Here is a 27,642-nt window from a genome sequence, read left to right on the forward strand (position 1 = left end):
CTCAGGTAGCCGCCTTTGATGTGCACAAAGGAAGCGTCTGCTCCGTCTCCTGGGGCTCTTGCACACCCATCTATTCTCCTGACAGATGGAGGGGAAGAGTGGCTTGAGCATTAGCATGGCTTGGAGAATGAGTTGGAATTGTTAATATCCTACTTTTGATCTATTGGAAGGCTGACAGTAAGAGGGAAGGCATCTCGCTAGGTGACATAAATCAGAACTGATGAAATCCCTCTACTCGACAGAGTCAGCCCTTCCTTGTGTGGGGCAAGGGAGCGGAAAGGGATCTCCACCCCAAGACCTCCCTGCTCCTGCAGTCACTGCTGGGAACACACAGACACTCAGACACACAGGGCTCCTTTTACCTCCACTCACCCCATTCTCTGCAGATTCTCACCCCAAGTTCCTGGTGGCTCAGATGGCCCCCTCTCTGCTCTTCAGTCCCTGTCACCCTGAGACCCACCCTCTATGAATGCTCAGACTCCAGATCTCCAGAGTTTAGTCTGAGGATGCTTCTACATGAGTGTGCTCTCTGTGAGGTCCTAAGTTAGGTTCCAGATGTGGAGGTCATGGCTGGGAGCCATGGGAGGGGACTCAAATGTTGGGTGTCTTCAAGGAATGGCTCTTGGAACCCAAGCTTTTCCCGAGATCCTGCCAGCAACAGGAGCTGGGGAAAGGGAGAGAGCACAAGGACAATAGACTCAGACACAGCCTGCCATCTTCTTGTTTCTGCCATATCTTTAGTCTGTGACTTTGGCCAAGTCACTTGGTCCTTCAGACACTTTCAGCTCTCGTTTCTATGATATGACTCTGGTCCCTTTCTTTTTCTTTTCTTTTCTTTTCTTTCTTTCTTTCTTTCTTTCTTTCTTTCTTTCTTTCTTTCTTTCTTCTTTTTTTTGTTTTTATTTTTTTATTTTTTTGGTTTTTCAAGGCAGGATTTCTCTGTAGCTTTTTGGAGCCTGTTCTGGAACTAGCTCTTGTAGACCAGGCTGACCTCGAACTCACAGAGATCCCCCTGCCTCCTCCCGAGTGCTGGGATTAAAGGCGTGAACCACCACCACCCAGCAACTCTGGTCCCTTTTTAACAAGCAGTTCTCTGGATGGTGCTGGAAGTGCTCCTAACTTCCCTTTCTTGCATTGCTAGAGATGGAACCCAGGGAACTACACACGGAAGGTAGATGCTCTACCTGGGTAGTCTTTGGTACTCAGCCCCAGTGCTGAACTTGATCAATAAAGAGCACATACTTGGTGGCAAAGGCCATAAGTGGTAGAGCACTTGGCTAGCCTGTTCAAGGCCCTGCCTTCAATCTCCAGTAGCCCCCATCCCAATCCACTTTGGAAAGGTTCAGGGAATGAGGTAATATGGTTCCTCATCCTAGGGCTTTTCCAGTATAGTAGAGAAAAAAATCAAAGTAAGTGGTGAGGTAAAGACACTTGGAGATCCAAAGTTGGTCTTCATCTTCTCCCACATTGACTGACATCCTTCCCAGCTTCCTGGGTCTCTGGCTTCCCTTCATTCCATGTCTGACCTCATTTTCAAAAACTTCGCTCAAAAGGCTGTTCTCCACGAAAAGAGTACCAAGTAATACTTGCCAGGTTCTTAAAACAATAGCAGGCAGATTCTACTCTGTAAAAAGAGAATACTGTCCAAATGGTAGGACTTCAGTCATCTTGAGATGCTTAGAGGATGGGGTGTGTGTGTGTGTGTGTGTGTGTGTGTGTGTGTGTAGTGTGGGCTTTGGGCAGGCCTGCTTTTCCCCTTGCCCTGCTCCTGGCTGCCGGCTAGCTTATGCCCCAAAATAATTACACGGAAACTGTATTCTTTTAAACACTGCCTGGCCCATTATTTTCAGCCTCTTACTCACATCTTGACTAACCCATATCTAATAATCTATGTAACACCATGAATGGTGTCTTACCCGGAAAGATTCAACATGTCTGGCCTGGTGGCTGGCTTCATTGCATCTCTCTCCCTGAGGAGAGGCAGGGCAGTCTGCCTAATTTAAGAGAGGCGTGGCATCTGACTGAGCCATCTACCTCACTTCCTTCTTCCTGTTCTGTCTACTCCACCCACCTAAGGGCCGGTCTATCAGATGGGCCAGGCAGTTTCTTTATTAATTATCCAATGAAATCATCAGATAGATAGAAGACACACCTACATCATTTCCCCCTTTTCTGTTTAAACAAAAAGAAAAGCTTTCACTTTAACATAGTAAAATTACATATAACAAAACAGTTATCAAGAATTACAGTTACAATATTTATATCTACTTTATCTTTTATCATAACTAAGGAAAACTATAACTATCTATCTATTCTTCAACTCCATCAAAGACTCCAGAAGGATATAATATTACCTAGGTGAACAAGAAGTAAGCTACTTCCAAAACTCTAGAAATCACAGAGACATCTTGCTGCCTGGACAGTCACCCAAAGTTCCTCTGTACCATTGGGGCATCCATCTTTGGCCTTCAGGCCCATAGTTTCCAGCAGACATTTCCATGATGCAGGAAATTCCAAAGGCAGTTCAGTCAGTATCTGCTGTGTCCTGCACAATGTCTCACAGACTCTTTCATGTATGAGGAACCCTGAAAGATCATCTCACCTTTAGGCAAGTTCAGCAGTCCTCTTTCTGTGGGTTCTTTGTGTCCAGTTTATGCCAACAGTCCAGGCAAGAGCAGTTTCTTGCCCAAGTGGCTATCAAACTCCATAAGGATCCTTTTTGATGCCCATCATCTTCTTGAAGTAGATTGGTGCTGCCAGGAGCAGACGTGTCTCATTGTCATGAAAAGCCTTAAGTTATTAAAACATTTAAGTGGAATATTCTGTAGTCTTTGAAAGATATGAAGAATGTCTATCTAACTGAAATATATCTCTATATATCTAGAAAATCTAACATGACTATAAGCTTTACTATTATCGATGATTATCCATTAACAACCTATATTTCTTAACTATACATTACATTTTTAAAATGAACTACACAATCACAATACCTTAATCAGTATCAAAAATACATATACATATAACAAAATTGACCTTAAAATCCATACCAATGCAAATTATTCATATATATATCATATCCCCCTTTAAATGTAAAAGAACATTTATAAACAATATTTGGGAACATGGGCGCAGTTATTTCTCTCCAAACTGCTTCCTGCTGAATGGGGACGCTGTTAATCAGATTTTTCATGGTGTAACCTGTGTGCCAGGTTCATCTCAGTCATCAGTTGGGTGAAGTAATTTTCTGAAGTTGTTCACAGCAACCTTTCAGGAGGGCGTGGTCTATCATACCATATTGGGATAGAAGCAATCCAATGAGTCTCATTTTCTGTAAAAATAAAAGAATCTCTTTTCCAAAGTATCATATCCTTAGATCCAAATTCTGAAGTCAAGGTATTTTCAAAATATCTATCTTGGATTAGTTCAGCAGCATTTATAAACAAATATCTTTTAGCAGCTGTTGCTTCTTCCTCAGCATTCAAACAGTTCAAAGAGAGCACAATAGCATATAGTATCAAGATTCTCTGTGTATTTTCCATCTTTATGTGGCTTTACTTAACCTCTATTTTGTTTACTTTTACTTTTACTTTTTGAGACAGGTTCTCTGTATATCTTAGTCCTGGAATAACTCTGTAGACCAGGCTGTCCTTGAACTCTCAGAAATCTGTCTGTCTCTGCCTCCCAGGCACTGGGATTAAAGGCGTGTGCTACCACACCTTGAAGTCACAGAGGTCAATCTCTGTCTCCCGAGTGTTGGGATTAAAGATGTGTACCACCACAACAAACTACTTCCTTTTTCTTTCTTTCTTTCTTTCTTTCTTTCTTTCTTTCTTTCTTTCTTTCTTTCTTTCTCTTTTTTTAAACTGTAAGAACTTTAACTTTTAGCCTGCATGTATTTTTAACTCACTGTAAACCATTTAGAGGTTTTCTTTGTCTTTGAATCTCTCTTTACTGTATATCTCTCTTTTTCTGGCCACACGAGTCTTTAATTTACCAAGCAATATAGGTAGGATTAAAGCCATGACTATGGCAGCTGGATCCAGCCCATTCCTTAGCTTTCCAGCCTCTGGCAGAGGTACAGGCTGTAGCCATGTTTATCACCACAACTCTGTGGCGGTTCAAGGTCCCTGCCTGCAAGCAAGCTGCAGCATTCTGCTCACAGACCACACTCTGTCGGACTGCCTGCCTGAGTCAGAGTTTGCCCTGGCAGGACAGCCCAGAAAGCCGGCATTTTAAAACAGCACAACTTTTTTCCTGCTACAGCTGAAAACCGAAAAGCATGAAGTCAGCTTTTCATCAAAACCATTTAAGTGTTTTGTGGTAGGACCTCCTAAAACAGCTGCAGGTTTTTGCAGCTAAAGCTGAGTCAGGAAGCCTCTCTTAGATGAGAGCACTTGCTTACCTCTAGCAAGCAAAGCCAAACCTGAGAAATAGCTGCTACCGAGAAAACATGCTTTACTCTATTCTTTCCCAAGCTCTCTCAGGCTTTCTGTGGATTCAGTTATCCACGTTGAGCCTCAGCGTCGCGTCATACACTTGTAAGCTGGTCTGCTCAACAAGCGTCTGTCTGGGACACGGGGGACAGATTTTGTCCTAAGAAGGCTTAGGCTCCTTGTGGGGTACAGCCCCAAGAACCCTTCTTCTTGGGCTTACCCTGTCCAGGTGAAGAAGCTGAACCTAGGGAGAAGAAAGGAATGTACTGGAAATCACAGAGTTCTGTGTCTCAAAGAAACAAGACCCCAGCAGTCACCTCCTGGGCTGCATTCCTAGCTTCAGCCTTTCTGGTCCCTATGGTTAAAAAGCAGGTACACCGCACCCCCAAGACCAGCACATTCTCCTTCTGGCCGCCTCTCCCTCTTCTTGTGACTCCTCCCTCTGCCTCACCCAGCAGCTTCTGCTCCTCTTCACACAACGGGTGTTCTCCTATCCCCTGGAGGCCTCTGGCCAGACGGCTCTACATCCTCCCACTGCCGGACACTGTCCCCCTTTTACCTGAAGGGGCTTCAGTTGTCCTCAAGATTCACTGTGAATGTCACCCTCTCACTTCTCTTGGGAAGCTTGGCCTGGCTTCCCTGTCCTAATATCACACCGATCACATTGTCCCCTCTTTAGACGCACCCTGTCCACTCCAGGATGTGGGCACACTTACACTGTCTCACAACCAGTTGCCTGTGTGTTCACTTATGTACTATGAGTTTCAAAAGAGCAAGAACCAAATCTCATCTGTCCCTGGAACTCTGATATGTCACACAGAGCTGTCCAGTCTGACAGCCACCACCAGCTTTAGTTGTCAATGAAAATCAAATAAAACAAACACTGATGTGTTGGTAATGTGACTCAGATTTGAAGTCAACAGCCCCAAGTGCCTCGTGGCTACTGTGATAGACATCACCATTTCCCTGGTCACAGAATGTTCTTTTTTATTTTATTTTATTTTATTTTTGGTTTTTTGAGACAAGGTTTCTCTGTAGCTTTGGTGCCTGTCCTAGAACTAGCTCTTGTAGACCAGGCTGGCCTTGAACTCACAGAGATCTGCTGCCTTTGCCTCCTGGGTGCTGGGATTAAAGGCTTGTGCCACCACCTCCCGGCCACAGAATGTTCTATCCGACAGTTTTTCCCTAAACACCAGGAACACTCAGTCATCAGGGTGTAGAAGGGAGGGTCTAGGGAATTTCTCATTGCCTAGATTGCATGTGCATTGGTACCTGGCACAGGGAAGATGTTGGATGGGAACTTTCTGGGTGTGGAGTCCTATCACATGTTCTAGGCTTGGTTACTATTTCTAGAACCAATATTCTGCCTGGTCTTTATTTGGAAAAGACTCTAAGCGTCACTCCCCGAGGGCCTGCACTGGGACTGCCCTCCTGAGCTGAAACATCAGGTAGGGCCTTGCAGGACAAGCTCGGGTGCTCACACCTGCACAAGGGGAAGACTTGCCAGCAGCCTGGATTGCACAGAAGGGCTCTGCTTCAAGGGTTACCCAGCTCTTTCCTTGGACAGAAATAAGAGGCTCTTACTGAGGCCAGGGTGGGCTTTTCCACCACCTGTCCCCAGCCCAGGGTTAACATCACATCTTGGGTAATCTTTCTCCACGCCAGCATGTGAGCCGCCGCCACCCGCCCTTTCTTGCTTCTGCCACCTCCTCTCTGGCTTTGGCTTTGGCTCACACACCCGCAAACCTTGACTCTTCCCGAAGTGCCTTCCTGCTGGGGGCATTTGCTCCTGCTGTCCTTGCTGCCTCTCGGGCTCTTTCTCTAACATTGCACCTTCAGAAAATCCCTAGCGCTACCTCGGGAGCTGGTTCAAATGCCACCTCCACTGTGAGACCTTCCTGGATTTCTCACGGGGGAAGAAAAGATTGGACCCTGGCTCTGACTCCAGGAGTGTTTTCTACAAGCTAGATCAAAGAACATGTAGCTATGGATTTAAAGCCAGAGGCTTTGGAATAGGACCAATGGCTTCCCCTCCCTGAGCCTCTCTCACTGGATGCAAAGGACTGGGGTAAAGATTAAGTGGGATCGTATGTGCACATTGCTTGTTACACCTGCCAGTCAGCTCGTTCTCACTGCACGTTAGCCAGGCCTATATAGCCTTAGTAAATCATAGAGTGAATAGACTCAGAATTTCTGTGGTGGGGAGATCATGTGTCCCTTGGAGTAGATTCGCAGAACTGAGCGCAGCACAGACAACACTGGCATAAAAGGATTGTTGAGCTTAATCCATTGGTTGGATGCTGTCTGTAATGAGGGGCATTTGAGGCAACCAGATAGGGAGCAGGGATACCCAGGGCAGTGGAGCTTTATGGAGGTCTTCCTGACAGAAAAGCCTTGGAGTAGCGTCAGTATTGGAGGCAAAGACACTCAAGTACCCGCGCCTAAGCTGCCTGAGTCAGGTACAGTCTTAGTCCCCAGATAGACAGTCCTTATGCCAAGCCGGGCCAGGGCATGCCATGCACAGAGAACCCACACCCATACCATGGGAGCCCTGTGGCCTCTGTACAGAAGCTGGCAACTGGTACAGAGGCTAGTGCTGGGGCGGGAGCCAGGGGCCCTGCTGCCTGTGGAGGCCTGGGGCTCCTCCTTGCTGCTTTGCAGGTGCCGGCCTGCTTCTCCTGGAACCCTTACCTTCCCTGGCAGGCTTTGGTCAGGGCTGTTGGTCCCTCCAGGCAACCAACGGCTCCTATGGAGAATATTTTCCCCACAGAATAACCATTTCCATAGTGCCTGCCCCAACTCTCTTTTCCCCGTCCTCCCGTCATCAGAGCCTAAAGATCCTCCACTCCATTTCCCCTCCTCCCTCTCTTCTCCTGCTCACCACTGAAGCTCAGTCTGTGCCCCTCTTGAGCTGGAGATAGGGTTAGAGATGAAAATCTAGGCCTGGGTCTGCCCCCGAACAATCAACAATCCCTTGAACCTTCCTTGTCGTCAAGGGCTCTCTCCTATTTTTTTTCTCCTCTTCACAGTTCCAATTAGGAAACGAGAACAGAAAGACCCACAATTCCTGGGGAAGTTTTCAGTCAAGTTTAGTGCTGTTTTTACCTTTTTACTTATTTATTTATTTTTGATGGTGGTGGTTGGGGGTCTGCGCCCTCTGTGCCCTCATATCCCAGGCTGGCTGGAGCTCACTATGTAGTCTGGGCTGGTCCAATACCTTCAGCCTTATTTCTGCCTCCCAAGTGCTGAGAATGCCACGCACGACTCAGCATCCTCAGTATCACCTTGAAATTCTTCGTGATTGTTCAACAAGGATGTCACTTGCTTACTCATTTTGCATTGGGTCTTGGAAATCATGCAGCTGGCCTGGAGAGTCAGAGTGGCGGATGACTTCAAAGAGAGAAGAGTCAGCCAGGTCAGGCTAGGCGTTAGAGCAGAGAAGTCTGCCAGTCTGAGTGGCCAGAGTTTGGTCACTGATAGTTGTTGGCTAAGGGTCCCCTCTCTGAACTCAAATGTCTGAAATAGAACCTCCGTCCCTTTCTTTCTCAAACAAACACAAACAAAAAACAAAAAACAAAAACAAAAAAACTGGTGGATCAATGAGAGCAAGGACCAATCAGAGTCCTAGGAATGGCAGAAGGGCTTTCTTTCAATGAAGGGGCCATGTCGTAAAGGCCTAGCTCTCTCCAGATGTGCCAAGCTATGGGAAGCCTCCTTCAAACCACTTTCCCTCCTGAATTCTACTTCGCAGCCTCTCTCTGCTCTCAGAGACCCTGTCCGGTATTTGCTGCATTCTGTCACATCATGTGGTTTAGATGGAGAGGAGACCTAAATCGTAATCAAACTGAGCAGGACAAAAGAGATGGATGCTAGTCCAGCTTCTCAGCTGTCTTCCCAGTCTCCCCGGGGCCAGCTGGCTTTTAGATTCCAACCAGTGTGGACTCAGAAATTAAGAACAAGTGTCAGATACCAAACCTGGAGCTTCTAAGGCTCCTGCCCCTCTTAAAGGAATTCCTGGCAGGGGCTGGAAAGATGGCTTAGTGGTTAAGAGCCCTGCTGCTCTTGTAGAGGACTCAGGTCCAGTTCCTAACATCTACGTGGTGGTTCACAGTCACCCACAACTCCAGTTCCAGGGGATCTGATGCCCTCTTCTGACCCCTGTGGACATTGTCTACACATGACAAACATGCATGCATGCAAGCAAAACCCTCATAGACATTTTTTAAAAATTAATAAACCTATTAAGAATCTCTGGAGATTTCATGTGTCAGCTAGAGGCCCATAGAGGAAAGTTCCAGAAAGGTTCCCTTATATCTATCTACTCCCTTGTGTCTGTAAAAGCTCTGGTTTCCTACAGCTGAGAGACACATCTTGGCCTTCTTGTCACACTTTTTGTTATCTGTCTGTCTGCCTGTCTGTCTATTATCTGTCTGTCCATCCATCCATCCATCCATCCATCCATCCACCCATCCATCCACCTATCTACCCACCTCCTTTTGTTTACTTGAGACAAGGTCTCTTGTAACCCAAGCTGACCTCAAACTATGTAGCTGAGAATGAACTTGAACTGACTTCCTGCTTACACTTCCAGAACACTGGGATTACAGGTGTGCCCTACCACAAGTTTTACGTGGTGCTGGGGACTGAACCCCGGGGTTTTGTACATGCTAGGTTGCTCTACAACCAGCCACATCCCAAAACCCTCTCATCATTTTGGGGGAGTCAGACTCGTAGAGCAGAAAGAAGCACTGAATTCGAGTTCCAGACTTGATGATGCTCCATGTGGCATTTCCCTTGATAGGGTTTATAAGATCCTGGTGTGACATGAGAGAGGCCAGCATCCTTCGGGCACCCATATAATGTGGTTCGGAGTTTACACAGTTGGAGCTACCCTTTGTGAACTGTTTCCCGGTGTCTAATCTGGAATTCTTCAGCTACAACCTTTTCCCTATTAGATCCTCTACTCCCTTTGGTTGTGGCCTTGCCCCTTGTGCCAGAGAAGTCCTGGAGCTAGATCCTCTTCCCCAGTCTGTTGCCTCTACCTCAGCAGGAGGCTGAGGAGTAGGAAGAGCGGCAGGCCCTGGAGATGTTAAACGTTTCCCCAAAGCCCAGACAAGACCCAACTGGCCTGCCCTATCACCGCAGGGAAGAATTCTAATCAGAAAGCACTGGAGGGGCCAGGCCCACGTGGGGGAGAGGCGCGCTGTTGATTTTATTCCAGCGCTTAATTGGTATAATTGCTCTCTTCCGCCTGCCAAACCAGAGTCGGGGTTGGCTCTCCCACCTGCGGGCGGGCGGGCAGGAGCAGCTCTGAAAGTTCTTAGTCCCCAGAGGCAGGTTCTACTGGCTGTACAGGAGTCCCCAAATACCCACTTTCACTCCTAGATGCCCTACCCCAGAGGACTAGGCACCCCAGAGGAGCCTGAACCCTGCCCCAAAGTGGCTGGGAGGGTTTCTGCACAAAGTGCCCATCTTATGAGGGAATCAGGTGAGGAAAGGGTGGGAGAGATTTCTCTGCAGCAGAGTGCAGACCATGCAAGTCTCAGGCGATCCTGGGCAGGGCGGGTCGGGGGGTGGGGGGGAGAAGAGGGGAAAGAGGGGAGAGATTAGGGTCAGTTTGCTGTGCTTCTCTGGGGCCATCTCCTCCACACCTCTGGATGCCTTGAGTCACTTGAACACAACACCGTGTCTTATCCTTAACAGTCAAAGCCTCCAAGACCTAAGGTTGCCAAGTGACCTGTTTCTCCCTGGGGTCCCCAGAGCACCCCTAGATAGGCTATCTGTTAAATGGACAGAAGAAAACGGGGAGGGAGGAACAACAGAGGATACCAGTGCCACACACAGGCTAAAAAGAGAGGATGCGAGGCTGCATCCAACAGTTAATCCCCCACTCTCCATACAGGATCAGAATTGCCAGATAAAACTCAATATTTTTCCAGATTTATCATATTGGGGCTCAGAAGTTGAAAGTACATGTTACTCTTGAAGAGGACCCAGGTTTAGTTCCCAGAATCCACATGGTTCACAACCATCCCTCACTCCAAAGCTAGGGGACCCGACGCCCTCTTCTGACCTCCATGGGCACCAGGCATGCATGGAATCCACTTACATACATGCAGGCAAAACACTCACACACATAAATAAATCCAAAATTAATAAAGATTTATTTCATTTTTAGATGACACGTGTGTGTGTGTGTGTGTGTGTGTGTGTGTGTGACTTGTGTGGGTGCATGTGTGTGTGTTAGTGCCTACAGTGACTAGAGTCATCAGATCCCTTTAAAGCTGGACGTGCAGACCGTTGTGAGCTGCCTGACATGGGGTAGGGGACCCAAACTCAGCCCCTCTTCAAGAGCAGGATGTGCTTTTAACTACTGCACCATCCCTATGCCCCCATAAATAATCTTGCCAGTCAGTGACACACTTACACTAAAAAGTTATTCTTCCTTTATCTGATATTTAAATTTTACTAGGCATGGTTTTAAATGCTTCATGGGACAATTTTTTGCTATTTTTTTCATTTACATGAAATTAAAATTTTTGGATAGCAGGATTAGAGAGGTGGCTCAGAGGTTAAGAGCACTGACTGCTCTTCCAGAGGACCTGAGTTCGATTCCCAGCACCCACGTGGTGGCTCACACCCATCCAAAATGAGATCTGGTGCCCTCTTCCGGCCTTCAGGCATACATGCAGGCAGAACATTGTATAACTAAATCTTTTAAAAAAAAGTTCAAAAAATATTTTTGGATAGCATATATGCTGTTATTGTTGTTTGTGAGACAGGGTCTCACTTTGAAGCCCAAGCTTGCCTTGAACTCATTATGTAACCTAGGCTGGCCTTGAATTCTTGTTCCTCTTGCCTCTGTCTCTAGGTGTTTGTATTTCAGATGTGAACCACCATACCCAACTGGCAGCATGTGTCTGAATTCACCATACCCAACATGATTGGTACTGGGTCTGCTGCATCACAGAGCCCTGCTGGCATGGGTGGAATGTGTGGTTTCCCTCACCACCCAAACAGGAATGCAGACTAGAATGATCATTTCCATGTTCTTGCCCTATTTTTCTCGGCTTGCCAAGTTGTTTGATTTCCCACTTTGGCGTTTCCCTGTTCCCAAGTTTAAGGAACAGGGTTACAAACACCTGTTCTCCCAAGGCCTAGAACAGCTTTGCCGTAATACTCTGGGAGATGGGTGACCTGTGGAGGCATCCTGGCTTTCTGCCTGAGGAGGAGGAGGCCTGAAGGCTCCTGACATCTGTCCTTCCTGGGGAGGTGATGAAAAGGAACCCTGTCTAAATGAGGTTGAAACATAAAGTCTCTGAATACTAAATGACTAGCCTGGTTGTCGTGGACTTACCCAAGCTCTCCAGCCTGGGGGTTGCACAAAACGTGGGAGCTGAACTGGCCAGGACTCTGGTGCACACATGGAAGCGTGCAAGGCATGTGTGTAGGCACACTGGGTGTTCACACAAACCGTTCACAGAGAAATGACTTCCTGGAGTTGGCAAGGTGCCTCAGTGGGTAAGGATGCTTGCTGCCAAGCCTGATGGCCCGAGTTCAGTCTCCTGAGGTGGATCCCTGAGAGCTACATGGTGGGAGGAGCGAACTGACTCCTGAAAGCTGTCCTCCGACCTCCACACATGTGCCCACAAACATACAAATAAATACATAAACAAATGCAAAACAAGTTGTATTATTATTATTATTATTCGGATTTTTAGACATTTTATTTTTTATGTGCATAGGTGTTTTGACTGCATATATGTCTGTATGAGGGTGTCGGATTCCCTGGAACTGAAGTTCCAGCAGTTGTGAGCTGCCGTGTGGGTGCTGGAAATTGAACCTGGGTCTTCTGCAAGAGCAGCCAGTGCTCTTAACCACTGAGCCATCTCTCCAGCCCCAAAATTTGACATTTTTTTGTGGTTTTACCAGACAGGGTTTCTTTGTAGCTTTGGAACCTGTCCTGGAACTAGCTCTTATAGACCAGGCTGGCCTCGAACTCACAGAGATCCATCCACCTGCTTCTGCCTCCTGAGTGCTGGGATTAAAGGCGTGTGCCACCACCCGGCTCTATTATTATTATTATTATTATTATTATTATTAATTATCATCATCATCATTATTATTATGTGACTTCCATCCATTCTAGGCACCCCCAACACACACACACACACACACACACACACACACACACACACACATATCCTGTCCCATTTCCTGTCTCCTTAAGTAGGTGAGCAGGTTCTCACCTCCCTTGATGTGCCTGGGGTGCCAGCCTCACACAATGGGGAGGCACATGGATTAAAGTGTCAGCAAACTAGGGTTCAAATCTCATGTCTCTGACTCACAAGCTGAGTGACTTAGCAGCCCAATCCCTGTAAAGTGGACTAGTCTGACACATCTTGTGATCATTTTGAGAGGACACAGGTCACCTACTTGGACCTGGCTTTGTACCTGGCATATGACAAGTTCTCATAAAGGAAAACAGTGACGTCTGGTGATGTCTTGGTCATCACTGCAGAGTTGCTTTCACTTCAGGGAAGGCAGCATCACCTGTACGGGGAAGGCAGCATCACCTGTACGGGGAAGGCAGCATCACCTGTACGGGGAAGGCAGCATCACCTGTACGGGGAAGGCAGCATCACCTGTACGGGGAAAGCAGCATCACCTGTACGGGGAAGGCAGCATCACCTGTACGGGGAAGGCAGCATCACCTGTACGGGGAAGGCAGCATCACCTGTACGGGGAAGGCAGCATCCATGGCTCTGAAAATTTACCCATTAGGCAGGCAGTTGAAGAGGGCAAAGTTCAGCCCTGTCAGACTAGAGGGGTCCCAGCTCCCTGTCTCTTAGATAGTGTTTGCCCCTTTGAGGGTTTAAGGAGCGGGTGGTGCTAGAGATGGATCACAGAGAATGGTGGACATCCTCGGGGAGGCATTTTTCTTTGCCTCTGTCTAGAAGGTGGAGATCTTCCTTCTACCAGTGCAGGGGGCAAGTCCATTATATATCCTTGGGGTGGGCAGGGTTGGGGAAATGGTATCCTCAGGGCAGGGAGCTAAGGATGCAGGGGAAATACTAGTCATCACAGATGGGCGATGGCTTCTGTGTTGGCTCTGGGAGGAGCAGTTGGGGTCATAAAAAGAAACGTCATAAAGGATCAAGAATTGTGGGTTGGAATACGGGAACTTGAAAAGGTGGGGTACATGACGAGTGGTCCTTCAGAGTGCCTATTGGACACCTGGCTTTCCAAGCCCGGCTCATCCTAAAGCTTGATCTGCACCCTACATCGGACTGATCCTTCTCCATCCTCTTTTCCTTCCACCAGGCGCCTGGATGCCAACCTCATCTCCCTGGTCCCCGAGAGGAGCTTTGAGGGGCTGTCCTCTCTCCGCCACCTCTGGCTGGATGACAATGCACTCACCGAGATCCCTGTCAAAGCCCTCAACAACCTGCCTGCCCTTCAGGCCATGACCCTGGCTCTCAACCACATCCACCGCATCCCTGACTATGCCTTCCAGAACCTCACCAGTCTGGTGGTGCTGTGAGTGCTGTTGGCGTCCCCACCGCCAGTGGGGGTGGGAGGCTGCATGTTCCCTCCAGCTGGGCCAGGAGCTTTGCTCTTCTCTGAATGTTGTCAAGCCTTCTCGTTTCAGTTTCTGCTCTGTAGATTATGAATATGACCATCACTTGTTGACTCCATAGGATGATCTCAGAGCCAGGTGACATTAAGCCCAGAGAAGTATTCTGAAGGTCACCACAGGGACAAAGCATCATTATAATTAGAAAGCAGAAATATTTTTGTCCTTTTATTTTCTCACTGTACAAGTATAATAATAACCATCTCAAACTAATTGGAATATAAATCGAGGGTGGTTTTTTTTTAAGTAATTCACACCACATTCGACAATCTAAGATGCAGTTATATGCTTTGGCATAGGGATGGAATAAATCCATCTAATTTTGCAGGCCTACAGAAGCAGGAAAGGCCATCACATGTAATTAGATGTCAAAGCCCCAGCAGGGTAATTACCTGGGAGATAGCATCCCTGGCAGGGATAGGGGCTGGGGTTAACTCTGCCTTCCTAGTGGGAACTTTACAGTGCAAATTAGCTTCTAGCTAATTGCTATGAATGATTGGTAAGTTCATAGTCTAATTACTAAGGGCTTGGAGGTCATGTGTAATTGCTCTGGGTTACATACTAATTGTTGCAGGAACATATATGTTAGTGACTCCGCTAAATGGCAGCATTGCCTCCTTTGTTCTTGGAAATCTGGTGTGGTTTTCTAGGTCAGCGTGAATGGATGATGCTTAGTTCCATGTGAGAGACGAAGCTGCGGGTAGTGATTTATTTGTCTATTGTTCTGTCCCAGGAACTTAGAAAGTGAACACAAATGTCCCATTTGTACTTCCTTCCACTAGAATGGCCATACCTTCCACCCTTCTGGGAGTCAGTGGGGTTGGTTTTAGCTTTGGTGATGTCCCTGTGACCTCACATGGGAATGGGGTCGAGTCTTTGTGACAGAGAAGACGACTAGAAAAATGAGAACTTTTTGATGAGTCCCTGCTACATGGGCAACAGAACTTGTGTGTGTGTGTGTGTCTGTGTGTGTGTGCGCGTGTGTGTCTGTGTGTGTGTGTGCGTGTGTGTGTGTGCGTGTGTGTCTGTGTGTGTGTGCGTGTGTGTGTGTGTGTGCGTGTGTGTGTGTCTGTGTGTGTGTGTGCGTGCGTGTGTGTGTGTGTGTGTGTGTGCGCTAAAGGTCACAGAAGGATGAGACAGAACTGCTGGTCTGGAGGGGCTTACAGTCTAGTTTCCCCTATGAGGAAAGACAAAGCAGTTATATGACTTTTACTGCTATAGCTTAGGTGGTAAAGACAGATTCATAGCACAGGAGCAGTGCGGGAGGCCACACAACTATGGGTGGGTAAGAAGAACACATCACAGGGGAGGCAGGATTGGGGCTGGACATGGAGAGATAATGGGTTGGACAAGCAAAGAGAACTAGAACATTAAAGGCGTGGAGGAGCAGCCAGGCACTGTGAGCTGTGGGTGAATGGGGGGCTGTCCAGCTGTAGCAGAGCCCTTGTACAGAGGGTGGGGTGGAGGAGGGAAGGCTGAACAGGTAGCTTTGGGGACAGACGATGACCTTTATTTGCCAGTTGTGGAGGGAGTCTTGCAGGTTTTCAAGCAACCATTAAAAGTGGATCTTTTAGGCTGGCTAAAGTAAAGGACAGATGGGAACACATGGAGACCAGAGACAGAAAAATTAGTTCTGAGGCTCTGGTGTTTCAAAGTTCATTTTGGGAAGGCAGCAGAAAAGATGAGTGGGCGGGTGCAACTGTAAGGAGCTTGTTGAAGGAAGAATTGATCTATCTCAGAGGTCTTCACAGGGTGGAAGACCAAGCTGAAAAGGAGTCATGGGTGACTTGGTTGGAAGTTAGGAAGCTGGCGTGAAATTCAAGCCTAATATAGGTCTACAAGGTGTGGGGTCCCATTGAGGGACAAGGGACTAAAGGAGGAACACTTGTACGGAGGAGCAAACCTGAAACAGACCAGGTCCCTTGGCGCAGGGAGTATCTTCTCTTTCATCAGCGTGAGAAGGGAAAACTTTTGAGTGAGAGGTGATGTTGAAGGGGAAAGAAGACTGGAGGATGCTGTCCTGGGGCTTGGAGAGACGCTGTGGGGAAGCCCAGGAGGCAGATATGGAAGGATAACCACAAGAGGAAGCAAGAAAAAAGTTAGTTAAAACCAAGGGATAGGCTATGTGATGTGTGCCTGTGCCTGTAATTCCACAGCCTGGAAGGCTGCGGCAGGAGGATGGCAAGTCAGAGACCAGTGTGGGTTTTATAATGAGATCGTGACTCAAAACAACAAAACAGAAAAATGCAAGGAGTGGGTGGGGGCCTTTCAGGAGATACATGCAGGCCAGTGTGATGGGAGAGACGAGGCGCCCTCCAACAAAGCCCACACTCTGGTGTTACTCAGACATGTACAAACTCTTTCCACATTGGTAGTAAGAACACAACGCAGAATGTCTTTAGTAATGTCTGGTATATAATCTTGCAAGACCAAGCATAGGTCCCTGGCTGGGCTACTAGAGGTGTCAGGATTCTAGAGCTGACTGGATAGTTCAACAGAAAGGAGACCGGGAGAGGCCTGCAGCTAAAGATCTAGAAAGCTGAGATGGTCTGTACCAGAACTGAATGGGGAAGAAGAGAGGTGCTGGGAAGCCGATAGCATGGCATTTGGTGACAGTCAAGATAGAGGAGTGAAGGAAATAGGAAAAATTAAAAAGCCTTGGTAAGAGAAGAGAACTTATTCTCAGAAGGCAAGGGTTGTTTTCCAGAAGATTCCTGAATTGGGGGAAGGGTCTGTCTTCCTTACTAGGATCTGGTGAAGCAGGTGGGGGATGGGAGACCAGCGCCTCACAAGACTGGCGGCCCTCCCCACCTAGCTGGATGGCTTTGGTTGAATGCCCTCACAGCTCAGCAACATCTTTGCCAGCCAGCCTGCTTTTTACCCCTCATAAGTGATTTCCCTTTTCTGCCTAAAGATGTTTGTAAATTCTTGAACTTTAACAGCGTAACTCAAATATGCCACAGTGTAGAAAGTTCTGCATCTAATTTTCCCGGAACAATGGGTGCCTTTGAGGGGCAGACTGTTCTTTCTTCAAGAGAATTTTTTGTATTATCGTATCTTCGGTTTCATGTTCGGGATTCCTTAAGAGAACTCAGTTACTGACATACCCCCACGTTGCTTGATTTTTAACTATTTTAACCTTTGTTCCCCTCTGCCATGCCCACCCTGATTGTGTCCACCTTTCTTTATGTTATGTGCCTCACGTGCATGCAGTGCTCACAGAAGCCAGAAGAGGGCATCAGATCCCCTTAGACTGGAGTTGCAGGTGGTTTTGAGCTGCCCAGTGTGGGTGATGGGGATAGTTTCGCAGTCCTCTATAAGAACGGGCATGTTCTGTTCACCACCGAGTCCTCTTTCCAGTGCCATGTACAGTTTTCTTTCTGATACAAGTCAGCTCTCACCACTGCACACTCTGTTCCTTGTTTCAGATTGATTAGCTCATATATATTATGTGTCATATATACTAATAATGAATTTGGGGCCCTTAGCTTTACTAATTTAACCTACAATATAATTTTTCCTTTCATTTAAATTTTTTTGTCTTTGAAGTGTCACTTGGGTTGTTTTGTAGCAGACGGTAATTGTGATCAGTTTCCTTCTATTCTTCATTCATTCATTGTACTTTTTTTTTTTTGAGACAGGGAACCATGTAATCCAGGCTAGCCTCCAACTCACTATGTAGCCAAGGATAACTTTAAACTCCTAATCCTCCTGCCTCTACTTCCAAAGTGCTAGGATTCCATGTTTTCACCACCACACCTGGCATTGACTGTGTTTTCTTCAGGACTTGGAACTCTGCTGTCCCTTACAAGCCTTTCCTTCCTCGGTCACCGGCACTCTTCTTTTCTCTGGCACGCTCACGAAGCTCTGGGCCAACAATCATCTCTAGGCCAGCTTGGCTGTCCCCTTCGAGCTGTAGTGTGTGGGTTAAACCCATAGAAGTAGGCAGGTTCTGTCCCACTTTCTGTACTCCAGTGGGGTGGGCGAGAGGTGGTAGCCAGTTGTGGGTAGACTACCTACGCTGCTTCCTCTGCTCCAGTGTATTAAGTGTGGCAGTCACTCCCTCTGCTGAATACCCTGGGCTGGCACCTCCAGTCTCCTACTCCATGAGTAGCCTCAAGCCTTGGTTTTTCTTTTTCTCTCACCTGCTCCTTTTGAAGGACAGAGTAGGGAAGAAAAACAAGAACTTGCATGATTAGTCCTCACAAGCTAGGGTTTATTTTTTTTTAGGGAACAATCTCAGATTTTGTTTTCTCATCCGCTTATTCTCTGGAGTAAGGACTGACGAAGACTTCCAAACTGTTTGGCCGCAGGTCTTCAGTGGATCTACCCAAGATTGTGTGCCTTTCTTGACTTTTTTGAGACTTCAGGTGTCGTGGATTTTGGTTTGATTGTTTTTGATCAATCACACGTGGGCAGAAGGCAATTCGTCTTCCTTTCAGTGAACTCTTTACCTTGGGAATCTCTCCCAAACTTCCCTCTATCTACTCACTGCCATTCCTGCCACGGCCTGCACAGACAGACAGCCCATGCCCCTTCCCGCCTCCTGTCTCTGCCTGGAATCCCTTCCCTCTGCCCATGCAGATCGCCTGTCAAGGCCCTGCGGAGGATCGCCACCTCTGCCTCTGCCAGGCCTTCCTTGCTGCCTCAGCCTCACCAACCTCCCTGTTCTCTCAGCATGACCACAGCTCTCTCCGGTTGTAAGAAAGCTTAGCCTTTAATTATATGTTGTCTGCAGTGGTTTGCTGCTGGCTCCTCTATGAACGTCTGGCCACTGAGTCAGGCTGGCTGGGTCCTACGGAGCAGGGCCGGAGAAGAAGCCTCAGATGTGAGCCCCTATGACATCAGGCCTCTCTCCCAGTGCTTAGTCAGAGCTTGCTGTAGCCTTGGCCTGGGCTTTCCTCTTCCCAGTTCCTTTGCTAGGAAGGCAAAAGATATCTAACCCATAGTCTTGGCCATTGTGGCTTCAGGAATGGTTATGGCTGATTAGCTTGTCCCCCGAGGAAAGGGGTGAAACCACGAGGGCATTCTGTGCTTCTGCCTCCACTTTGCTACTCCTGCTGCTGTGGACACTCCTCTGCCCTGGCTGGCCCTGAGGTCATGCCGCACATACTGACGTGTCTCTCCTTCCCACACAGGCATCTGCATAACAACCACATCCAGCATGTGGGGACCCACAGCTTCGAGGGGCTGCACAATCTGGAGACACTGTGAGTGGGAGACCCCGCGGAAGTCCTAGCCCGCTTGGGGATGACACCTGTGACCCCGGGCGGGGGGAGGGCTTAGGAAGGGCCAGCAGGGTATGATCTGACCCCAGGCTTCTCATCCACGTGCCCCTCCTGAGACTTTTCTCCGAGATGTGGCTCAGTATAAATTCCTTCTCCTGTCAGGTGGGTACAAGGGGATCTGTGGGGGTTCCGAGTGGCTCAGGAAGTGGGAATGCAGGGCCCCTGCCAGCGGAGACATCAACGCACAGAAATGAAAAAGCTAGCAGGATTCAGAGGAACTAGGACATGAATCTCAGAGACTAGGAGGTTGGGGGTAGGGCTGGGACTGGCTTGATGGCAGTTTTGATGTCTGCTTACCGGTGTCTGCTGAAAGAAGGGAGAGGAATACCACAGAATGATGTCGGGACTGCTTGCCAGCTGATCTAACTAGCTAAGTGATTAATGGGGAGATGGCCCATTCAGCACCTCAGCCCGCCTATAAAAAGCACCCAAGCTGTTGACTCTTAAAAAGCCATATTATTCACACATCATCATCCAGGAATTCAGTTAAGGTCAGAATGCACCCAAGTCCTCCCATCACTTCCGCTGGAGGTCCGCCAGCCCCTGCAGAGCGGGCTGAGTGGGCCCCACTGTGCAAACAATCAGCCAGGCTCTGCAAGAGTGACTGGGCATGCCAGCTGGGGTCTTCAGCTCCCCTGAGGGAACTGGCTGCCACAGCCACCCGGTACAGGACATGGGGTTGAGGGCTCTGGGAGAGAAGGGCTCCAGGTCACCACAAGCTGAGCCACTGAGGGTGAGGAAAGGCTTATGACATCAGGAGTTGATCACAGTTCCTCTTGAAGCTCCTTCTCCAGTTATAAGCAAGCCCCCATTTTCAACTCCCTTCCCCCACATTGCTCCTGAGGTGAGGGAGTCTTAGGAGGCCAGAGCAGCAGAGGATAAAATTCTGGAAGATGTACTGTGACTGGGAAGCAACATGCCGGGGTGGGGGAAACCACAGTGTAAAGTCTACCCCAAGAGGCCTTGGCTACAGAATCTGTGGTTCTGTGGGGAAACAGATGAGAGACTCATACCTAGGTCACATCTTATTTCCTGTGGGGATGGTTCCTAGGAACACGGCTGCTGCTTTCTTGTGCTCCATGTGCAGCAGGAGAAATGACAGAGCAGGACTCAGCTCTCCTGGTTTCCAGGCCGTTTCGCCAACTGTATACCAAGGAGTGTGGTGCAGGGCAGCGTGTCCCAGCCTGGGCTCAGGCACTAGACTATGTGCACCTTCTCCATAGCTGTCACTGATGGCCTGACAATGAGAACAGGCCAACCTAGCCCTCTACGTCTTCATAAGAGAAAGTTCATTTCCAGGAAGGCTGCATAGTTCCTCCCAGATGATGGTTTCTCCCGGGGTTACCATCCCAACTGTGCACAGAGCACACCAAGGTGTTAACGAGAAAATAGAAGTCCTCAGGAGAATGCCTTGTTATCCTATCACCTGGTCAAATGTGAATTGGGTGAACCTACTGTGTGCTAGGTTTTCGGAGACTCCCTAGAGAAGCTCAGCTCTGGGGTAGTGCTGGGAGTCTCAATTCAACACCAGGGCAGGAAAGAGTGCACCACCGTCTACCCTGGAATGTGGGGCTGTTTAGCTCTGCTGGGAAACCAGATGAGGATGGGGGCATAGATACTGGGTGTGGATTGGCACCTCAAAAAAGCCAACAAGCAGCTGTTTCTTCACTTTTGGGGCACACTGCCTAACTCTTTCTCAATTAGCCACTGTCTCACTGTGCGGGGCATTTGGCGCAGCTGCTGCTGGCTGAATTATAGAGCAGGCCTGCCGCTAAGCACCCACTCTCTCTTTCATCTGCCTTGGCATCAACACACAAGGCCCCCAGGCTATGCCCACCTTGCAGATGGGAAAGCCAAGACCAAGAGATGAGAAAAAAATCCTCCAGTCTTTACAGTATGGAGACAAAAAAGCCCAGTGGTTACCCCTGGCAGCAAGCAGCCTGAAGCCCATAATGCCAGTTCTCTCGGCTGTGTGAATTCAGCCATTTGCCTACTAGAGTGTCTCAGTTTTCTAATCTACAACGTAATGTCACTGGGTTATATAAAGTTGTTGCAGAGACTGACAGATATAGAGAACCATGCCCTCCTCTCCCGCTTCCTTCCTCAGCCCTTCGTCTGAGGTTTCATGTCTACGACACCCCGTTTCCTCCCACCCTCAAAAAGCAAACCCTTCTTCCAACTTTTGATCTCCAATTATAAAGGGGGGGTGTTCTTTCTCTTCTGTTCCCCAGAGCATTTTCTCGGGGAGCCTGCAGGGGAAGGCAGATGTGGAGGAGGGGGAGCGGCTGGGAGAATGAAAGGGGAAAGAAATGATAGTCAAGTCTTTTAATTGTTGCATAATTGGCGCACTCAGCAGCCTTAACTATTACTCGGGCGCTTTCATGTGTACTTCTCGCTGGAAGGGTACTTCTCCCTCAGGCCCTGTAAATCTCTGCCACTTAGACCTCTCTCATCTCTGGCAGCAGAGGGAAGATCAAACCCCCACAGCCCAGGCTGTGGTTTGGCTCAAGCTGTGGTTTGGCTCCTCTGCAACCTTCTCTTCAGAGGGAGAGCAGCCCCCAGCTCTACCACCTGGGAGGAGGGGCCAGGTGCGGGCACGTACATGCGTGGCCACACAGGCTCCCAAACTAGGCACATGCAGCATGCACAACACAGCTCACGTCCTCTGCCATCCTCTCTCCACGCAGACCGCTCTCCTCAGAGCGGCACAGCAGAGATGTGCCCCACAAAAGGCACCTGTGTAACCCTGCCTCTCTCAGACTCTCAGCAATGAAGGCCAGACTGCCAGTTCTGCTTCTGTAGACTGGGTCAGCAAAAGCGCTACTGGGAGCCCTGCTTTCTTTGCTGGTACAAGAGGCTACCACAGCTGGATGTGGTGGTAGGGTACATGCTTGTCACCCTGGCACTCAGAAGGTCGAGGCGGGGTGCTCAGGAGTTCAAGGCTAGCCTGTGCTGCACAAGACTTTGTCTCAAACAAAACCAAACAGAAAATGGGCAAACCAGTCATGCGCCACACTCTCTTTATTCTGAAGAAGCTTTGGGGAGAGTCTCAGGTGGGACTGTTATACCTACTCTGCTGCTGGGCAGAATCCCACAGCTCTTAACAACAAACCATACTGCACTCTGGGGAGCCTGGCATTGCCAGAGGGGATGCCTCTCCCAATATGGTTGTCACCATTCCAAACCTTGCCAAGAAGCTTCAGCCACAGGCAGATCAGCCTTTCTCTGTCCTGTATCCACAGGCCTTGGATCTCCCATGGTGAGGGTGACCACCACTTTGGGGAAACTCCAAATCAGAGATGGTCTAACCCTTCCTCTAAAGTAGCGTGTCCTCTTTCCTTGTTATATCAGAAAAGGCACTGGTACCCTCAGGGCAGATCAGATCCAGACCTCCCTAGGTATATAGTTGAGATATAAAAGAAATGCAGATGAAAAACACTTTCAGGCAGATTCTCCGTGGAACCAGGTGCCAAGGCACATTAGTCAGTCCTTGGGATTTCAAGTTTGGGGAACACAGGCGCTATGCTAGCTTGACTTCCGACAGTGTTCAAAGTTCTGAGTTAACAAAAATGGGGACAGGACTGGTAACCCCCAATTCCATCCTAAAGGACCCACCTTTACTCCCCACGTCTGGAACTTGATGCCTGTATCCTAGCAGAACCCAGGCAATGATCTTGGGCCCTGTTATGACCTTGTTAAACAAATCTGGCCCAACCAGAGCCCAAGCTGGCTGGACATTTCCCTTTGGAAGAGATCCTGAGCCTGAGTGAGAACAGAAGCCTCCTGGCTCTGCTCCTTCTCTAATCAGGACCAGCATTCAACGCAGGGCTGGGAAGTGAGGCAGATAGGGTTGGGCTTTATATAATTCCACCCTAAGGTACAAAACTGTGCAAGCCTCCTCTACTGACATCCCAGTGATGTTTCCAGAGGACATTCTTACTTCAACGGTAGCTGTGACTAGAAAATGTGCTCCTGTCTCTTTGTCACTGAAACCACAAATATCAACAGGTTTCACTCTCAGCTCCCTCGGAATTGGCCCTGAAAATGTCTGGCCGCTCCTCAGCACTGGGCTGACCAGCAGCCTTTCATCTGGAACAGAACAGCAGGCAGCTTTCCACCAAGACTCTTCCAGGGCTTGGGGCATTCCAGAGATGATCAAGGGTTAGACTTGAGTCAGCAGACTTGCATTCAAATCCTGACACTGCCACCCACATGTGGCATATTCAAGTCACCTGACCTCTCAAAACCTTCAGCTGTCACCAGTAGAGAACGAGGTCAAAGTTCACATTCAATTAGGCGACCCTGGGCTGCACTTGGAGCAGCCCAGGTACCGAGTTTACATTGGCTTTCCCTTCCCTGCTCACCACTTAGTGTTGGCTGGACCGTGTCTGAAGGTGGCAGGGAGGGTGCTACCCGGGGTATCAGTTCACAGTGCTCCGTGCTGTGGCTCAGCACTATGGTGAATCGGAATTCTCAGGCACTCAGGACGACTGCATTAGTTTCCTGTGGCTGCCATGACAAACTACCACAGACTTGGTGGCTTAACAAAACAGCAATTTATTCTTCCACAGTTCTCGAGGTCAGAAGTTCAAAATCAAGGGGTTGGCAGGACTGGTTACTTCTGTAGGGTTTGAGGCAGTCTATATTTTTCTCTCTCCTTGCTGGCGATGGAGGCTGGCAACCCTTGGCATTCCTTGGCTTGGAGACCCATCCTCCAGACTCTGCCTCCGTCCTCACAAAGCTTCATTTCTGCCTTCTCTTATAAAAATGCTTATCATTGGGTTTAGGGTCTGTCCCGCTAACTAGACTGGTATCTGGAGATCTTTCACTAGATTCTCTCTGCAAAAGTGCAGTACCCAAGGTCACCTTCTAGGTACCAACAGTTTGAACTGAGTTGGGAACGTCTTTTGGGGACGTTTTGGCTTCCTTCCGGCAAGCTCTATGACAGAGGGTGGGCAGAGATCTAAACAAACTTTGCTGTTTCTCTTTCTTACTTCTTTCTCTTCTTTCTTTTCTTTAGACAGCATCTTGCTCTGTAGCCCAGGCTGGCCTTGAACTTGCAGTCACCCTATCCCAGCCTCCCAAGCACTAGGATTATAGGTATGTGTCACCATATCCGTCTGTTCTGATTCCTTTCTTTCTCAATTTTATTGTATTTATTTTAGTATGTATACTTGTGTGGGTAGTTGCGTGTGTGTGTGTGTGTGTGTGTGTGTGTGTGTGCGCGCGCGTGTGTACAAACGTTCATGTTCAAGTCAGAGGATAACTTTCAGGAGTAGATCCTCTCATTCTACCATGTGGTTCCTGGGAAGCAAACTCCATCCATTAGACTTGGTGGCAATTACCTGCTAAGCCACATGGCTTGCACTTTTCTGGTTTTGTATCTCAAGGCAAATCAGGTGGCGTCACTAGTTTCTGTTATTTTTGCTTTGTCTCAGACAGGGTCTGGCTGTGTAGTCTAGGCTGGCCTCAGGCTCACCCCAGTCATCGTTGCCTCAGTCTCTTGGAGAGCTGGGATTGCAGCTGTGAGCCACCCTGCCCAGCTTATCCCGGTTCTAACGCTAATTTCTCGTGTTTAGGAAAATTTGAGTTTCCTTTCTTCAGTAACTAGTTCATCTCACATCATTTCTTGCCCCACCCGACTCGTTGAGGAAGACAGGCAAAACCGTGCATACTCTTGTTACAATGGACACACCAAGGCAGAAAGTAGGTGACTTATCTAAGGCCACTCAGCTAATTAAGAGGCAGGATCAGAACTCTGTTTCTCTGCCCTTGGCCCCATGTCATCTCCTCAGACCACAAGGTCTCTTGAGGCAGGGTATCAAGGAACTCCTTCCTCTCCCATTCTTAATCATCTCACATTTGTGGGTTTATTAGCTGCAAATTTGTGGGCTTCTGTGGCTTATAGAGGAATTTATTGTTCCATATAAAACTTTTTTTCTCTGGCTTCCCCCACAGAACCACTAATGACTTTTAACAGGCAGAAAATTGAGCTGCCCAATGAATTTGCCTTGCGTTCTGTGACCATGAAGAGTTATTAATAGTCCTTCCCAGCACAGCGTGCCTTTTCCCATCGCCCTGGCATTGGGGGTAGCCAAGGTCACCTCCTGTCATTGCCGCCCCTTCCTCCCCGCCAGCAATGGAGCAAAGTCTTCAGCTCTGGACTTTTACTCCACCCTGCACTCCCCCAGGAGCCTCAGCCAGCTGGTCTGGAATGGAGAAGGATGGGAGGTTAGGGGTGGAGAGCCCCACCAGAGATCCTTACCAGATGCCACAGAGAGGAAATGGAGAAGCCCAAGACTGGCCTTTGCATATCTGTAAGAATGAAGAGCTGGGAAGAATCAGTTATTAGCACTCTTTTTGCTCCTATGGCTGTGTCCTCAATCATCCCACAAATCCCCAGTGTCTCTTACACGCCAGAACCCACTGCAGGCCCTGTCAAAACTGGTAGGCACCCCTGGCACTAAAGGATTCTAGCCCGGAAGTCTCGAGCCCCTAGAAAGTTATCACTAAAGTACTGATCACGTCCAGCTCCTCAAGATCCCAAGCCCTTAACAATATCACACCCAGGGGCTCTTTCCGTCTTGACTACACAGCTGCTCTCATAGCTTTTAATGCCACGAGTTAACTGATAACTCCAGCCCAGACCTCACTCCTGAACCTCAGACTAGTCGGTCCTCACTGCCCAGTAGCTAGCATAGATGTCCCATGCTCTAATCTGCTGATATGCCCTGCATGTGGGCCTTGCTCACCGCATTGGTCCCTTAGCCTTCACACTGTTGAGGTCAGGTGGTAGAGTCTTCAGGTGCTGAGTTAACAAGACCCTGACACCCAAACTTATCTCAGAAATCTGATCAAACCAGAAGGTTAGATCCTGTTGTGGACATCACATCTCCAGAGGGACAAGGACTTTCTAGGTGAGGGAGATGAGTGCCTACAAAACGTGATTCAAAGACTTGGGGGGAAGCCTTGGGTGTGGGCGATGTTCCCCGTTGTTAGGCAGGCATGGGCTGCATGGACTTCCAAGCAGCAGTAAGAGTCAAGGGAGGTGGGGAAGGGAGTGTTTTCTCTAGGGTGATGAGGCTTTACTCAGTGTGTCAAAGAGCCCCACAGTGGCTGCCCAGGACAGCCAGCAAACCCAGCGAGTGCTCTCCCTTTGGGACAATCCAAACAAAAACTGGCTTCCCATCTGACCGGAATCTTGGAGTTGATTCCTGGTGTGGGGGCTGATTAGACTGTTACCTTTTATCTCCTTTCCAAGCCTCGGCTTCTACGATCCCAGGTGTTTCATTAGATCAGAAAAACAAGCAATCTCAGTATGAAAGACCAGCTTCTGTTAAAATCAGCCTGCTATTGCTCCAGGTATATTTTGAACGTACGCTGGCAAGGAAGAGAGCGTAGGTGGAAGGAGGGTGTGTCTGTGTCTCTCAATAGAAACTGATGACAATTTTACTAATTGCTGCAGTTATTAATGGGTGGCCTTTTATGTAGGCTGCTCAGAAGGTGAAACAATGCTGTTAGTCATAAAGTGTTGGTTCCTGGCTCTGCAGTCATCTGCACTGCGCACGTGCAGCAAGATTCAAGACAGGTGCTCCATCTGCAGCGTAGGAAGAGCAGTTAAGACACGCATTCGCTGTGTTTGCTCCCCTTTATTCCAGGCCTTGGGAGATAAAGTGGATCCGAGTTTACAGTTTATCCAAACTGTGCCTTGTATCTCATACTGTGGAGCCAGGCTCACCTATATTTCCCCATGGGCCCTTATCTGAGATCTGGTAATAAACACAAGTATTAGTCTTGATAATAAAATGTAAGTGGAATCCCAATTAATGTAATTCATCTTTCTTAATTGCTGTGAAAGGCAGACAGAGCAACCTGAATACCTACAATTGCAGTGTGTGATGAAGGCGGTGTTTGCCCAGCGTGCAGTGTCTAGCAAAGGAGGAGGCAAAAGGCATTAGTGTTCTTTGATCGGCTACTCTGGGCCAGTCTCTGGGCCAGGTGAACAGGGTATCTGCTAGGGGTATCCTCAGTTTCAGGTAAAGAAGCATGCTGAAGAAGTCAAGGTGATCTTGTTGGTAAAGGAAGCCCAGCAACTTCCTATTGTCAGGCAGATAACCTGCGAACAAACATGTGATCTCTACCTACTAATCATTTGGTTGTCACACATTTATGAACACCTAAAAGAAATCTACAGAACCCATACAACCCTCCCCGTCAACATTTCATCCTTTCCCTTCTCTCTGAGGCCTACTGTTCATAGTCATACTGGGATCCAACTCTG

General features: G+C 48.4%; 1 protein-coding gene across 1 annotated transcript in view; it reads left to right on the forward strand.

The window, feature by feature from the left end:
* Nucleotides 1-27,642, forward strand: part of Lgr6 (leucine rich repeat containing G protein-coupled receptor 6) — a 117,890-nt gene that overhangs the window by 64,830 nt on the left and 25,418 nt on the right. Inside the window, exons 5-6 of the mRNA XM_038349768.1 lie at nt 13,761-13,976; nt 19,212-19,283. Of these exons, the coding sequence (XP_038205696.1) occupies nt 13,761-13,976; nt 19,212-19,283 (288 nt within the window). The remainder of the gene's footprint in view (nt 1-13,760; nt 13,977-19,211; nt 19,284-27,642) is intronic.

Source organism: Arvicola amphibius, chromosome 12 (assembly GCF_903992535.2).
Source record: "Arvicola amphibius chromosome 12, mArvAmp1.2, whole genome shotgun sequence".
Classification (NCBI taxonomy): domain Eukaryota; kingdom Metazoa; phylum Chordata; class Mammalia; order Rodentia; family Cricetidae; genus Arvicola; species Arvicola amphibius.